This window comes from Typopeltis vanoorti, chromosome 12 (assembly GCF_054136105.1).
Source record: "Typopeltis vanoorti isolate ZY-2024b chromosome 12, IOZ_Tvanoo_1.0, whole genome shotgun sequence".
Classification (NCBI taxonomy): domain Eukaryota; kingdom Metazoa; phylum Arthropoda; class Arachnida; order Uropygi; family Thelyphonidae; genus Typopeltis; species Typopeltis vanoorti.
The window spans coordinates 26,315,568-26,333,117 of NC_143560.1; the positions used below are offsets into that span (position 1 = coordinate 26,315,568).

The 17,550-nt window shown below is 36.5% G+C and overlaps 1 protein-coding gene across 1 annotated transcript in view; it reads left to right on the plus strand.

Moving 5' to 3' along the window:
- Positions 1-900: 900 nt before the first annotated feature.
- The window catches only part of LOC150100642 (transcription factor EC-like), a 53,325-nt gene continuing 36,675 nt past the window's right edge, over positions 901-17,550 (plus strand). Inside the window, exon 1 of the mRNA XM_090401371.1 lies at positions 901-1,420. Coding sequence (XP_090257497.1) covers positions 1,322-1,420 — 99 coding nt within the window. The 5' untranslated portion in view covers positions 901-1,321. The remainder of the gene's footprint in view (positions 1,421-17,550) is intronic.

The window sequence follows — 17,550 nt, forward strand, 5'->3', positions numbered from 1 at the left end:
AAAAGTACAAGATGGAATGAAAGAAATTCAACCTTCCATTGAGTATAATTACACGTTTGCGCATTCCACTAAATCGATCGATTATAAAATATCTGAAGTCTTAAAAGAAGAAAAAAATGAGTGACCAAAAAAAAAAAAAATCTTACGCATCAGGGGAGTGTATTCCTAGCATTAAAAAATATACTGAAGGCACGATATTCAAAACAGATGATCATAGTTAACCGTTGGGATTTGAACATGAAGAATAAACATTCATCGCTCAGTAGGAAGACATTAAAAACGTTAGCTTTCTTGTTCAAGTATTTATACGTTTTTTTTTTTTTTTTTCTAGTCATATCTTTTCGCCTTGTCATTGCCTATCGTCTTTCTTGTATATATTGTTTTATTATTTTTTTATTTTCCCCCTTTCTTACATATGTAGTCTTTTCTTTTCGTTTTGAATTGTATTGTATAATATTGTACATTGAAATCTACAACTTGAATTGTATAATACAGTATAAATATCTTGTATACGTGATGAGAATGATAATAATAAAACTGTTTTTTCTGTTCATCTATTTCAATAGCAAATACTTGATATGCCTTCGTTATCTGATTCTGCTTCCTGTCGTGCATCTATTTACTTCTGTTATAATTTCAGGGCATGTTTGTTTGTATTTGCTTTGGTCAGTAGCAGAATCACTTCAAGAAAGAGAGTAGCATTCCAACTTCTTCTTTTTTTTTTTTTTTTTTTTTGTAAACATTTCATACCATCTCTTATCATCTATAGATTGGCACATGGCCGGAACTTTATCACCTATTGGACCGCAGGTCAGGGGGTGGGTAAATTACTGATAAGCGACTTTGAATATTTTGCTCTTGCTGATTGCGCGCAATGACAGAATTGGGTAGGGGAGGGGGGGGTGAGAAGTACAGATCAGTGGCCCGATTACTTCAGTTCTGTATCGAGTTCGGTGATTATGTGTCTATGTAAGGCCGGGTCATGTAAAGAGGCGAACGGGGAATATCGTCAGTAGAGTGATGTGCTTGCAAACGGATCCCACCTCTACCTATTGCACGTAAAAAGCGATCCGTTAACGGGAAAAGAAAATTAGGTTGAAACCCCACAACGTTCGAACTGTGTACAGACGTTCGTAGTTGACAGGTGATCGGCATGGGAACCTGTAAGTCATACACTCCGCACATTTAACAGCTATCATGTATACAACGTCGTCTCGCAACGCAGCCACGCCCCCTTGCTTGCCCAGCGGTCGGCGATAAACTTCTTGTGCGCCAAATGGATGCTATAGCCGTCATGCCGGAGTAGACGTAGGCTTTAGTTATGGCAACTTTCGCTGCAGTTTTTTTAATGGAGCTTTCGAGTCCGTTTCTTGGCCTTCCTGAAAGTCCAACTCTGCCATTCAGCGGAGAACTATCGAAGGTAAGTCGTTAGACTTTTATAACAGTGATTGTTGGGTTATCAAACCAATTAAACACAAACCGAAAGAAGATTTAGACTTCGTAGTTGAACATTTGTTCCACTTGGGATCGAAAATATGAATTCGTATTTATAAATTAGATCTGAATTATGAAACGCCATAGTTGAAAAGACATCGTAAGATCATATGATGATTCAAATGCATTTAGTGGTAATATTTATTTAGTGAACATGAAGAGAATTTGTAGGATCGTTTCAACCAAACGAAACGTTGTTTATTTTTTTTTTAAATAATAATAAAGTCGATGAGTTGTATATATATCAATTCACGGAATACATTTGATTCGTGAGTGCATTGGTTTGATCGGGAAATAGCAAAGTTAGCCGGTCTTGGGTGTGGACAGCAGGGTTTTTCCCCCCGGTTTATCTGGGGTTTTTCATCCCGCAAGCAGGCAAACCGGCCCCGTGAACACACGGATCTACAGCCATAAATACTTAACCTCCCCCATGAGGGGGGCTCAGTTCGCCCCCAATAGGGACAGGGGAGAAAAGGGGGAAACTCCATATGAATTTAAAAAAAAAAAAATTAAGATGATATATTAATTAAGCCTGTTGTATTAATCCGCGACCACGAAGTTTTATGTCCTCTGACTTAAAGGATTAGGGTAGTAATAAAGGCAAAAATAACTTCCAAGGTGAAAAATAGAACAGCAAATAATGAACATAATTATAAAGAGACGTGTGGAATTTTAGTGCCTTTAGTGACCGGTCCCTTGAACACACACAAATTACAATCAGGAATACTTAAGATCCAGCTATAGGCCTGATTCATCAGGCTGTATGCCGGTCCGTAGCCCGGATAAAAATTGGGAGGAGGGATTGAAATGATGCCTACTTCCCCGTAAAAGGGGGCCTCACGGCCGTTGTATCATCATACACTAAATAAAAATTCAGAAATCTTTATAATGGTATGCATATACAAATAAATGTATATGCTCTGTGTCATACTGGTGCGAGAACCGAGGTAAATGAACTGGAGGTCCTTAACATAATGAAAAATATCAATGTGAATCCAGCAATGAGAGTGGACGATAAGTCAGCTACGAGAACGTGCAGGCTCTGACAAAATCGTTTAATCTAAGTCTCCGCACTGGTAAGGTTTCAAAAAAAAAGTGAAAGAGGGTAAGATAGTTTCATTACATAAAGGTAGAGCCAATTACAGACCGATTATCTCAGGCATGGTGGTGAAGGTATGGGAGAAGTTGGTTATGGATAGAATTCAGGATAGGAATAAAATGCTTCAGTAGCATGGCTTTGTAAAAGTTAGATCCTGTCTTAGTAATTTGCTCACATTTTATATGCGACAGCGGGGAACTGGATCAAGGAAATGACTACATCCTGGTATTGCTAGACTTTGCAAAGGCATTTGACAGCATACTTCATCGAAATCTATTGCATAAGTTGGAACATATGGGGATGGACATGAAGCTGGTGATGTAGATAGTGAATGGGTGACTGACAGACGTCAGAGGATGGTATATGATGGAGTGGAGACTAGGAGAATTCGAGTAATTAGTGGAGCGCTACAAGGTTCTGTTCGGCCGGCACTTCTGGACACTTTTGATATAAATGATACAAAAAATGATTTAAGGTGGATATAAGTTATTTTCTAATAATGTTAACCGAGGAGGGCAATAGTTGATGAAGATGAGGTAGACCATTTGCAATATGATTTGAATAGGTTGACAGTGTGGGCGAAGGATAATGGACGTCAATGTAATGTTGCAAAATGTAAGGTTATGCACTTCGAAATAAAGATTGAGTGCTGTATATTACACCGATGGTATCGGATTGTAGGAAATTGACGAAGTTAAAGTCTGGATGCTATGGTGGATAGAGAGTTGAAGTCCACAGGGCATATCGCAAAAGTTGGCAGATTAGCTCATAACATCGTTTGGATGTCGAAGAACATACTGACACGTCAAGACATGGAGGTTATTATACCTCTTTATCAGGCTATGGTTCGGCTGCATCTTCACTGCTGTGCTCAGATTTGGTCACCCAGATTTCTTGTGTACCAGGAGATGGATTTAGAAACGAGTGACCACATTGGTGACAAGTCTGCAGACTTCCTCTATGATGCTAGACTCAAAGTGTGTGGTTGCGAGGTCTTTTTGACAGGTGAAAAGAGGAGATGTGGTTTTAAGTTGCTAAAGGAGGTCTATAAGATTGGCACAAAGGATATTTTTCACGAGTATATATATATATATATATATATATATATATATATATATATATATAGAGAGAGAGAGAGAGAGAGAGAGAGAGAGAGAGAGAGAGCTATGCCCACCCTTGGAAGTTGTGTAAGAGTGCGGTTCACAAGGGTGTGCAGATTAGATTTTTTTGCTTGGAGAGTGATGAGTGATTGGAATGGATTTGGCGGAGATCTGCGAGTGCCTTGACAATGAACGAGTTTAAGTGAAGATATGATAGGTGCTGTGTGAATATCGGTTAGTGTGGGTTTTTCGCGATAAATCTTATTCCATAAAGATTTTTTTTTAAATAACAATCATAATAATAATTTACAATTATATTGTTCAAAGTTACATAAGTAGTCTTATATTACATGTTGTAGTTTACTATTTTTTTTTTTTTCAAGTTTGAAAAGGTGTAATTATACAACAGTATTTACACATATGCAATCTAAATATTGTGTTTCCTTATTCTCACAAACATACGGTGTAAACTCATGATTTACTTTTAAAAGAATTTTTTTTTTTTACATTGCATACATTTGTTACAGTTATTATATACATTACATACTTTTGTTACAATTATTATATACATTACATACATTTGTTTACATATGATACATTACTTACATTTGTTTACGTGTGATATTTACATTACGTACATTGGTTTACATATAATACATACATTACATACATTAGTTTTCATGTGATACGTACATTACATGCATTTGGTTACATATGATACATCTTGGATGAGAACTAATTTTTTTTTGCTTTCATCCTCGAAGCTTATATGTAAGCTTATCTGAGGATGACAGCAGTTGGTTATTATGTATTTTTTTTTTTTTTTTTTTTTTTGCTGTGTTGGGAAGCTACGAAATCAATGATTGAGAAATTCGCGCGCGCACACACACACATAGATCATAGATTTCGTAGCTTTGGGAAGCTACGAAATCTATGATTGAGAAATTCGCGCGCGCGCGCGCGCACACACACACACACACACACACACACACACACACACACACACACACAATAACTCGGAATGTATTGATGCGTCGCTGAACAGGAAGCCTGAGCGAATATATCGTGTTTCATTAAGTTTGTATGGTATTTTGGGTGCGTGTTTCTTGTTCGTAGTATGTCCTTAGAGCTCTTTTCAGGCTATTGTAGTTTGTAAGGTTTCTGTATTCAAAAGGTAATTTGTTTATCATGTCTGGGATGTAGAAGTTTCGCGTGGCCTTTCCGTAGTGATTATTGTATTTATATGTGATATAATTAGTAGTCTGAGATCTTGTTATACGGTATGTATTTCTAGCTGTCCTGTAGTTGGCATCGAAATAATGTTTTAGCAAGGCTGCATAGTGACATAAATGTTTTGCTGTCAGTATTTTGTTTTCTGACATTGCAATGTTTATAAGGTCGTGATTTTCTCTTTGTTCCCAAAAGATCAGTTATCAGTAGTAGTAGTAGTAGTAGTAGTAATAATAATAATAATAATAATAATATTTTATCATATTCCAGTGTTGAACAAAGATGTGAACAGTTTTATTTATTTTATTTTATTTTTTTTGCTAGAGTTATGGAAAGAGCTGGGTTATTCTGAATTATCGTCGAAGAAACTAAGACTGTAGAAGCGCATTATGTTTGATAATTGCGTATGTTCATTTGCTTAATACAAACCGCTAGTTCGGAAAGGTTTAAAATTATCTCATCTTTTTTATTTTTTATTAGTTTCATTTTCATTTTATTTATTTTTATACCTGATTAAATAATGCATTGCTTAGTCAGGTAGTTTGTATTCTCCTTTTTCCGCTTGGAATGAAGATGAAATACGATACTTACTATGTTTCCTGTTTTGATCATGCGACACCACAGAATAATATTAATAATTAATCAGTGTCGAAAAATCTTGTCTATAACGTCCGTCGTATCATGAAGTCACACTGAGTTTAGAAACGACTAGATAATATTGACATTAATTTGTTTTTTTAGCTATGAATGTAAACTTTATATTTTAATTTCTTCTAACGTTGGTACATTTCGCTACCCAAATGCTCTTTTTTATTTCTGAAAAATCATCATCCAAGAGTTTGTTGCTTTATTTAGTTATTTTTTTGACTCATCGTGGCATTCAGTATAAACTAAAGAGGTTATTTTTGGTCATTTCTTATCATTATCTTTTTCTGCCTTTCAACGGGGTCATTACGAGTATGTCTTAGCTTCTTGAAAACAGTAAATATTAGTTGTTATTTTTTTGTTTTAATAAGGTCATGATATGCATCGCATCGAGTAACCGAAATGAAGATCAACATTGATTGTTTCACTAGTGTTGGCGACTCATCGTAGACTGGTTAATGGCCTCTGCCGTATGACGTATTTCTGTTGTGGTTTCGGCAGTATTGGCGCATAGTTTATTTTCTTTCGTCATAATAAATAGGCGAGTAACCCTGACTATAAACATAATAAAGATGCAATTCTCTTAAAGGATTCACCCCTTTCTCTGTCTGCCAAAGAGTCTCGTGGTGTATTTTATTTTTTCTTTAGTTATGACGTTCACTCACGAAAGGTTATATATCTATAGTACATCGGTATACTATACTAATGTACATTAGTATAGCATAGTTATTTTTTTTTTATTTCTCATTAATTTTTATTATTTCTTTTGTATTTTTTATTCATTTTTTTTACCAGGGTCGGAAACCCTACTTCAGAAACATAGACAAACATGGAACTTTTTTCTTTTTTCTTCTGTCACGTAGGCACAGTCTCTCAATTCTTCTATCATAACTTGCTGTTCTGCACCTTTTCCTGCCTTTACCAGTCTGGTTTTGTAGTGACTACCTTATACATCTTCAAAAATTTAGAAATGCCACCTTTGGTTAAGTTACCACCAAGTTTTCTTCTAATTTCTTCACAACTGTAGCCTTGTTCACATAATAGTACTATTTTACATCTTTTTGAGTGACCAGTCAACTCTTTGCGCCATTTCTTTAATTTTATTACGTTTTACAAACTCACTAAATGAAAGAACACAAAAAAAAAAAACCAACTTGATAGCAATCACATAACACAATGACAAATGTCCTCCTCTCAGCTCCAATACATGACATCAATAGTTGAATCCTACTGTGGCCTTATTGGCTCATTGCCAAAACAAGATGACACCTGATTGACTCTCTAAACACTCATGCTCATTGACTACATTCAAATGAAGGAAAGCTACATTATATCAACCTAAGCAAGTTGTACTTCTTTTTTCTGGTTATTTGGTTATAACTTTTCATAGAATACAGATAATTGAACAAACTTTGTTGCATTACATTCTTGATTAAATTATATTTCTATTGATATATAATTTTATGGTATTACCCCCAAAAAAGTGGATGTTATGAGTCATCAAACTTCAAAAATACACTTTTTCCAAAAGGTTTCCACAATTTTGGCCACTAGTGTAATTGGTAGAAACCTGCTTGCTTTCCAATCGACGTTTTCTGCCATTCTGATGGTAACATACCATCTGAAAGGATATGCAAGCTAAAAGCTGTTCAATGTTAAAATGCTGAATGACAACTCGTAGAGCGATATGCCCGTTGCTGATTTATCCCTCACCTGAGGAATACAACTTCAACTTACAAAATGATTAATCATCTCTCCATAACCCAAAGTTTTTTTCTGCACCAATTGTATCTTTGAAACAAGTTTGAATAACAAGCTTCGTCAAACATATCAGAGATATCTGTTTAGGTCACTGAATAGCTATAAACCTAGAAATTTGATGCAGTATTTTCTTTGTATTTATATTCGATGCTTGAATTGCATCTTCTGATGTAATCTAGCGTGCGTTCTTAAAATTTATGCACAATTGGGGGGAAAAAATTCTCACATTAATCATTTCTCAACCACGATATCTTTCTGTCAGGAAAAGTATTTTCCTAAGTACTTTTCCTGATACTTAGGAAAATATTAGTATTTTCCTAAGTATCAGGAAAAGTACTTAGGAAAATACTTGCTTATATATATATATATATATATATATAAGCAAGATATATATATATATATATATATATATATATATATATATATATATATATATATATATATATATATATATATATATATATATATATATAAGCAAGATATATATATATATATATATATATATATATATATATATATATATATATATATATATATATATATATATCATCATCATCATCATCATCATCATCAAATTCCTGCCATGTACCCTCAAGGGGTGTACAGGATATGACAGTACTACATGAAAAAATTACATCATTACTAACTTCCTATCTACAATTTTCCTCCAAATCAGTCTGTTACTTGTCAAGACGCCAACATTATCAGATCTTATATTTCTATCGTCTAAGGCACTTTGTACCGTATCAATCCACCTATATCTTGGTCTTCCTCTGGGTCGTTTTCCTGCCAACCTGGCAGAGAACACTTGTTTTGCTAATCTTTCCTCTCCCATTCTATTTAAGTGACCATACCATCTGAGATTAGCTCTGCTAACGCATTCCTGGATGCTGACAATGTCAAGTTCTTTCCTAATATCCTCATTTTTAATATGATATTGCCATTGATGCCATCTGTTCACGCCTCTAATCTTTCTCAGGACTCTCATATCTGCGGTCTCTAGTCTTTGGTCAAGTGTTTTACTTCTGACCCAGCTCTCAGATCCATAAGTTAAAATTGGTTTGAACACAGTCTTGTATACAGCTAATTTAGTGTTCCGACTAATTTCTTTCTTATTCCATATGAATTTATTCAATTGACTTCCCACGATACCAGCTTTGCTGATTCTGTTGTCTATTTCTATATTTAGTTTACCATCTTCAGTAAAAATTGTGCCTAAGTAGCTGAAATGTTTTACTTGTTCCACAGGTTCTCCATTCACAACACAGTTGACATTTTCAATGATTCTGCCTATTTTCATTGTCTTTGTCTTTTTATTGCTGACCTTCATACCATATCTATTACAACAGCTATTCAATTTAGTCAGAGAATCTTGCAGACTTGTAGCGGATTTATTTAGAAGTATAACATCATCCGCATAAAGCAAAGAGCTGACATTAACATCTCCAATTTTGATATCAGGTTTAATACCACATTCCTTCATAATGTGATCCATATAGATAATGAATAACAGAGGGGATAATGTACATCCTTGTCTCACACCAGATTTAACATTAAACCATCTTCCTGTACTTCCTTCAAGATTTCTTCCTGTACTTCCTTCATTATATCAAGTATTGCTTGATATAATGCCCCATTGACACCATATAACTGCAGCGTATTGAATAGATTCTCTCTTGGCACCTTGTCATATGCCTTTTCCAAATCGACAAAACTTAAATACAGATCTTTGTTATATTCCCATGCTTTCTCGACTATTTGTCGTAAAGTGAAGATCTGATCCTGACAGCCTCTATTTGGTCTGAATCCAGCTTGTTCTTCACCAAGCTTTTCTTCCACAATTCTTCTCAACCGTTTCTCAAGTATACTTGCATAGATCTTGCCAGGAACACTCAGTAGGGAAATACCTCTGTAATTCTCACATTCAGTTTTATTTCCCTTTTTATATATGGGTACTATGAGAGCTCTACTCCAATCATCGGGAATTCGTCCCTCTGTCCAGGCTTTCTGAACTATGCAGTGCAACCACTGTAAGACTCTTATACCACCATACTTCAGCATTTCTGGTCGAATATCATCTACTCCTGCTGCCTTTCCACATTTCAAGCCTTTGATGGCTTTTTCTACTTCAAGTATAGATATGTATTCCTGACTGCATGCCTGGTCAGTGTTTTTTATCACTGTGCTGTCATCACTGCTTGTTTCATTTAGCAGTTTTTCAAAGTAATTACTCCATACTTCAAGGATATCTTTTTCTCCTGTTTTCATGTCACCTTTATCATCTCTAATTCCTTTTACAGCACTCTTTCCTCCATTCCTAAGCTTCTTCAACAACCTCCAGAATATTTTGCCACCTTCTTGATATTTATTTTCTATATTCTTGCCAAAGTCCTCCCATGACTTTTGTTTAGCTAGTTTTACACACTGTTTAGCTTTCTTACATTTGTCTCTGTATTCTGTAAGAGTAAAAGCTGACTTATTTGCCAGGAACTTTTGATATGCTTTCTTCTTTTCCTTCACTGCCTCTTTAACTTCCTGTGTCCACCAGGGAGTTCTGATTTTTTTATCTTTGCACACAACCTCACCACATGCCTCTCTGGCAGAATCAATCAATGTTTCCTTCAGAGTTTGCCACTGAATCTTCAAGGTTTGATTCCTGTTCTCAAACTCTCATTTTCTTTTCAATAATATTTCTGTATTTTAGTCTACAGTTTACATCTGAGAGCTGCTCAACTTTTATTCGCTTTAAAACTTTCTTACATGTTATTCTTTTCAATATAAAATTCAATTTTATCCTGCTCAAGACTAAATAGTGATCACTTCCAATTTCAAATCCTCTGTACACTCTGGTGTCCTGCACCAGGGAGAAAACATCACTATCAACAATAACATAGTCAATGAGACTTTTCTTATTCCTAGCCTCTTCTCTCCATGTGAATTTGTGCACATTTTTATGTTGGAACATGGTGTTAGTAATAACCAGTCCATGTCCTGAGCAGAAATCCAACAGATATTTGCCATTATTATTAGCTTTGCTCTTTTCTCCAAATTTTCCCAAAATATTTTTGTATGTCTCGCAATCATTTCCTACTCTACAATTTAGATCCCCAACAAGGACCAACTTTTCCTTTTTCATTGTGTCAGTTGCTTTTTCTAAAGCGTCAAAAAATTCCTCCACTTCTACCTTAGTAGAACCTTCTGTGGGACCATAGGCACAAATAAGTCTCATTGTCCAGTTCCCCATTCTCATATTTGCCCACATTACTCTACTTGAGACTGACTGCCATTCAAGAAGATTAGCCTCGTATTTTGTGTTGAATACTATGGCTACTCCTTCTTTTCCTTGATTGTTATTGCCTGAATATAACATTTTGTATTTATTGCTCAGAAAGATCTCACCAGTTTTGGTCTTTTTTGTTTCAGTCACCCCTATTATGTCGATCTGGTACTTATCTAATTCCTCAGCTAGCTCCATTTCTTTGCCATTCAGGCTTCTTACGTTGATAGTACCGATCTTTAACTCTGGTGATGTTGAGTTGGGGTTTGTTTTCAGATTTGTTCCAGTAGCTGACTTTTCGCTTTTCGCCCTGGTTCCCTGGCAAAAACAACGGGGGCCTTGTTTAACCGGGCGACGCCCCAGCCGGCATGAAATTTTGTCATGTTGTACCATCATTTTTTATTTTGGTTTAACCAATAAGAATACAATTTGGTCGGCTAAATCCCAAATTGCCAGCCCATCCTCGTTCGTTCAGTATCAAAGTAGATACCCAACAGGGTGCACCACGAGAAGGTGAGGATTGGACATTAGGTCAGAAGCCCTGGTCGGTTCTCCGCATTCCTTTAAAGGCTATGTGGAGGTCTCCTCTCAGTTATACAGCTTTGACCCTTAAGCACCCCATATATATATATATATATATATTGCGCCTGCAATTGATGCAAGTCTAACTGATCCCACAGGTAGTGCAGGACTAGGGCAACTCGTGGCAAAGGTGGGACAAGCTCCGATCACTAATCTTAATATTTACCCTTAATGCCAAAACACATCTCCAAGAAGGGGATGTATGATGTTTTGTATTAAAGGCAAGGGGCCACTACCCAGACCGGTTTCGACCTTTATTGAGGTCTCGTCAGTGGGAGCTAGGCTAGAAATACCAAGATTTAGTAACATACAGAGCTTGTAAGTATTTCGCCAAAACAAGTTACCATAAGGTGTTTTAACCTTATTAATTAAATAAAATCTCTGGAGGAGATATAAATGTAAAAGTATTTTTATCTTGGGTATAAATATGTTAAAGATACCAGGCAATTTTAAACCTGGTCTTTCTAGCCTAGCTCCCACTGACAAGACCTCAATAAAGGTCGAAACCGGTCTGGGTAGTGGCCCCTTGCCTTTAATACAAAACATCATACATCCCCTTCTTGGAGATGTGTTTTGGCATTAAGGGTAAATATTAAGATTAGTGATCGGAGCTTGTTCCACCTTTGCCACGAGTTGCCCTGGTCCTGCACTACCTGTGGGATCAGTTAGACTTGCATCAATTGCAGGCGCAAACTTGACTTTTAGTCTGTTTGCTTACTTGGGAAATGGAGTAAAACCAGGTTTAAAATTGCTTGGTATCTTTAACATATTTATACCCAAGGTAAAAATACTTTTACATATATATATATATGAAAGAATGATCATTAACTCGGTTAACATATCGGTTAACATACATATTTTTATGAAGAATTGAATGAGACATTATAAAAGAAAGAAAAAAGAAAAAACACTAAACACTGAAGGTTAAAAGACTATGAACAACATAGAGAGTCTCTATACATAATTAGCATGAAAAAGTTGTAGTTGTATTTAAAGCTGTTCTTTCGTTTGTTGCATTGTTGGGAGAGTGCGTGCTTGCAGCATCACCTTTTAATCTTCAGTGTTTAGTGTTTTTTTCTTTCTTCTTTCTTTTATAATGTCACCTGATGAAGGCTGTTACAGGCCTTTAACAATGTAAAAGATACCAAGCTATTTTAAACATGGTTTTACTCCATTTCCCAAGTAAGCAAACGGATAAATAAGTCAAGTTTGCGCCTGCAAGTGTTGTAAGTCTAGCTGACCCTCCACGTAGTGCAAGACTTTTTCTCTTGCATAAATACTTGTGTTGCAAGTCTAGCTAACCCTGCACGTAGTGCAAGACCAATGCAACTCATGGTAAAAGTAGAATAAGCTCTGATCACTAATCTTAATATTTACCCTTAATGCAAAGCACATCTCCTGGAGGAGATGTATGATGCTTTGTATTAAAGGCAAGGGGCCACTACCCAGACCGGTTTCGACCTTTATTGAGGTGTATTTAAGTAAAGACCTCTCTAAAAATTAGGACAATCCCTAGACCAGTCCATAGTGGCCGAAAGACCGTCCAACTCAGCTTTGTTCCACTCAGTGACAGGCTCACCCCGTCACCGAGAAGAACTTCTCAGCGTTGGCTCTACCCAGTGGCAGGCTCACCCCACCACCAGCCAAAGCCATAATCTCAGCGGTGGCCCTACTCCGAGACAGACAAAGACCTATTCCCAAGCAGAGCCTCTCAAAGCCAGGCCCCACCATTTCCGACCCCAATCGAGGTCTCATCAGTGGGAGCCAGGCTAGAAATATCAAGATTTTAGTAATACAGAGCTTATAAGTATTTTACCAGAACAAGTTACCATAAGGTGTTTTAACCTTATTAAATAAAAATCTCAGGAGGAGATATAAATGTAGAAAGTATTTTACCTTGGGTATAATAAATGTTAAAGATACCAAGCTATTTTAAACTTGGTTTTACTCCATTTTCCAAGTAAGCAAACAGACAAATAAGTGAAGTTTGTGCCTGCAAGTGTTGCAAGTCTAGCTGACCCTCCACGTAGTGCAAGACCAAAGCAACTCATGGTAAAAGTAGAATAAGCTCTGATCACTAATCTTAATATTTACCCTTAATGCAAAGCCCATCTCCTTGAGGAGATGTATGATGCTTTGTATTAAAGGCAAGGAGCCACTACCCAGACCGGTTTCGACCTTTATTGAGGTCTCATCAATGGGAGCCAGGCTACAAATACTAAGATTTTAGTAATACAGAGCTTATAAGTATTTTATCAGAACAAGTTATCATAAGGTGTTTAATACCTTTAATAATACCTGTTTAATACCTTGCCTTTAATACAAAGCATCATACATCTCCTCCAGGAGATGTGCTTTGCATTAAGAGTAAATATTAAGATTAGTGATCAGAGCTTAATCTACTTTTACCATGAGTTGCCTTGGTCTTGCCCTACGTGCAAGGTCAGCTAGACTTGCAACACTTGCAGGCGCAAACTTGTCTTATTTGTCTGTTTGCTTACTTGGGAAATGGAGTAAAACCAGCTTTAAAATAGCTTGGTATCTTTAACATATATATATATAATTCATTTTTTAAACTTGGGGATATTGTATATTAGGGTTACCAAGTAATTTTTTAAGCTTGGTTATTTAACTCCTAATCCCAAGTATGCAAACAATTAAGTTTGCGGCTGAAACATAATTCAAGTCTGAAGATGGCACAACACCAGGGCAACTCACTGTAAAGGTGGGTAAAGCTGTGATCACTATTCTTGGTATTTTCCCATAATGTAAAGCACATCTCACTAAAAGATGTATATTGCAATGCATTATGGGTGGGGTCACTACCCAGACCGGTTTCAACCTTTTTTGAGGTCTCCTCAGTGAGTAGCTAGACCCTAAATACCAATACCAAGGTTTTAGTAATCCAGAGCCTTATCAACTTTACCTATAGAAGTTGCTGCAAGGTGTTTTTATTTTTAATAAGAATCTCTGGAGGAGATATAGATGTAATTCATTTTTTAACTTGGGGATATTGCAATATAATATTATATGATTATGTAAAGCACATCTTTTATTGAGATGTGCTTTACATTATGGGAAAATACTAAGAATAGTGATCAGATCTTTACCCACCTTTACAAGTCTGAAGATGGTACAACCATCTTCAGACTTGAACTGTGTTTTAGGCGCAAACTTAATTGTTTGCATACTTGGGATTAGGAATTAAATCAAGCTTATAAAATTACTTGGTAACCCTAATATATATATACTTAGTGCCAGACTTAGTTAATGTCGGACTTGGCGCCACAAGCTGAACCCATCGCTATCGATGATTTTAGAAGCACCAAGACAAGAGTATGGTAGACACCTGCCGCGCCATCCATTGAGCTTAACACTCTTATTCCTGTCTGCAATAGTGTAAGTTCTGTGTCGATGTTTTCTCAGAGGCTATAGGTTCTGAGACACTCGAGAACGGATAGGGAAGGAGATTACATGGATGTGATGGTCATCTGGAGATATAAAAGTACAAAGAGGATGCATTTGTAGTTGGTATCCTCAGAAATTCAGTTTAACTCAAAGAGTTGAGAGAAGGTGCTTCCTCTGAGGATACCTACATGTGCAGTTCAACCGATGTCTACGAAATCTGGAATAATAGTTATTGCTTACGTTATGTTTCCTTAACAATCTGCACCCAATAGGACAAAAACTAAGACATTTTAAGGAACCAGCGTCATTCGCCGATATCTCCACAGGTCGTATCATTCAACCAAAATGGAAATATGTAGCTGTTTCTTATATTGCTTAAGATTGCTTGAACAAAGGTTGTTCGGTTGTGCCGGCTAATTGAACAAAAATGAAGGACGCTGTTGTAAAGAAAGGAAGGGAGAAAGTACAGGGTGTTCGGGATAAATTTGACAGTTTCGTAAGGAAAAAGAAAATCTTCTTTGTATCTATTAAATTTAATGAATTGACAAAAAAACATTACAGGCAGAGTTAATTACAATAGTATCAACAAGATTTACTCAAAATAACCACCATTAGCATCGATCACAGCTTCAATTCTGCTTCGGAACCTCGAACAAGCTGATGCTACAGTCTCCCTGGGAAGGGCCGCAAAAACTGTTTTAATTTTATCCATTAACTGGGCTTTTGTATTACTGGAAGTGCGATTGGTGTCTTTTTCAACTGCGCCGCATACAAAATAATCCATGGGGTTAAGGTCTGGGGAGTTTGGAGGCCAAACATTTGGACTGGTGAAGTCGTAGAAATTTTCAGACAACCATTTTTGACTTTTCCCAGAGGTGTGGCAAGGGGCCGAATCCTGCTGCCATACATACGGCCTACCATTGGCTACCCTTGTTATCCAGGGCTTGACTACAGTTAGCAACTCCACGAACAAAGCCCGAATTCCAATGCCAGGGTTCTTCAACACCTGTTCCTGCAGATTTGCGAGGAATTCTGCTGTACGAACGCAATCAGATCGTCTGCTAGGGATCTTTCTTCTTGCTACATCCTCGTAGTCACCATTGCAAGTCTCTAGTTCATGCCTGATTGTTTTTACTGTATTCAGGGAGCATTGGGCAGCAGTCGTAATATCCTTATTTTGATGGCGGGCACGAATCATCATGATACAAGTTATTCTCTTCCATGATTCAGGTGGGTTCCAGCTATCCATCCTTTCTGACATCTTGTATATGAATGAAGAAGGGTCCAAACTTTTAAATGAAGAGAAGTGTGTGTTAATACATGTAACTTACGGAAAAATATAATTAATTATAAATATGTCAAATTTATCCCGAACACCCTGTAGAATGCCTCAGCCATAGTTTCTATGTTCAACCTATTTCAATAATTTTTATTGTTAGACTGTTTCTCCTACTTGATTTGAAAAAAAATAAGTATCCCATAAGACACATACTTAAAGAAGCGATCCAAAATGCTGAAGTTGCAGAGTGGTGGATGAAATAGAATTTCGAAGTGGTTATTAGCAATTTAAAATTGGGACTTAACTAACATTAATTGTTGAGAAGACAAATGTCCTTTTAAAATCCAAGCAGCAACAAGACTAATTATTAATAATTTCCGTAAAGCAGTTGCTTCTAAATTGAAGCCAACCTCCGACTTCATTAGTACTTGAATCGCTCCCCCCCCCCTAGGATTAAGGAGCAAGGAATGTTGAAATTCGGTTTATCTTGAATTCAAAAGCGAAACTTGAATCATAGAACATTACGATCTAGTGTCGAATGCCATAAAATGACAAAATGGATTAATAAAGTAAATAATTCCTTTATACAAACGTGGTGCGAAGATTGATGTATCCAACTATCGATCAATCAGTATCTCAGGAGTGTTACTGAAGATTTTTGGAAAGGTTGGTTAGAGCTCGCATTCAGAAATGGGTTGACAGAGAATCTCTACTTTGCAATGAACAGGATGGGTTTACTAAAGTAAGGTCATGCTTTAGAAACTTTAGCTAAAAGGTGAGGGGATACTGCATGATACTTTTGGATTTTGCTAAGACTTTTGACAGAATTCAGCATGGAAGGCTGTTGCATAAATTCGAGAATATGGGTTTGGATTATAAAATATTAACGTGGATAAGAGGATGGCTCACTAACAGATATCAAAAAGTGATATATTGGGGATGTGAGTCTGCAAAATTTCAGGTAACCAGTGGCATACCACAAGGATCAGTGCTTGGTCCACTGTTTTTCAAGCTGTACATTAATGATATTGGAAAGGATTTGACAAGCGACATGCAGCTATTTTCCGATGATGCAAAGATCGGTAGGGTAATCAGGAATGCTGTTGATATGCAATACTTGCAGAATGATTTGAATAGGCTGAAAATGTGGGCATGGGAAAATGGGTGTCAGTTCAATGTAAGTAAATGTAAAGTCATTCACTTTTGCATGGTTAAATATCCAATGTCGTATTATATTGGTGGGATTAGGCTAGAAGAAACTAATGAGGCTAGTAATCTTGTAGTGTTAATAGATAGGAAATTGAAGTTTAGGGGCCATGTAGCAAAAATTGCAAATACAACTCAAACGATAATTGCAATGCTGAAACGAACTTTGACATGTAAAGTTAAGGAAGTCATTTTGCCTCTTTTAAGATCTCATTTGGACTACTGTGCGCAGGTCTAGTCTCCTAGTTTCCGTTGTGAGTCTGATACAGTGGAGAGAGTGCTAAAAATGAATATCAGAATTATGAAGACAGATTGAGAATTTGTGGACTTCAGACACTAGCAAACAGGAGAAAGAGGGGTAATATGATTGAGACTTACAAACTTCTAAAAGTGTCATACAGGATTTCAGTGATTTAATTTTTTATTTTATGGAGGGTGGGGAAAGGACGCCAGGTGATCCTTAGAAGTT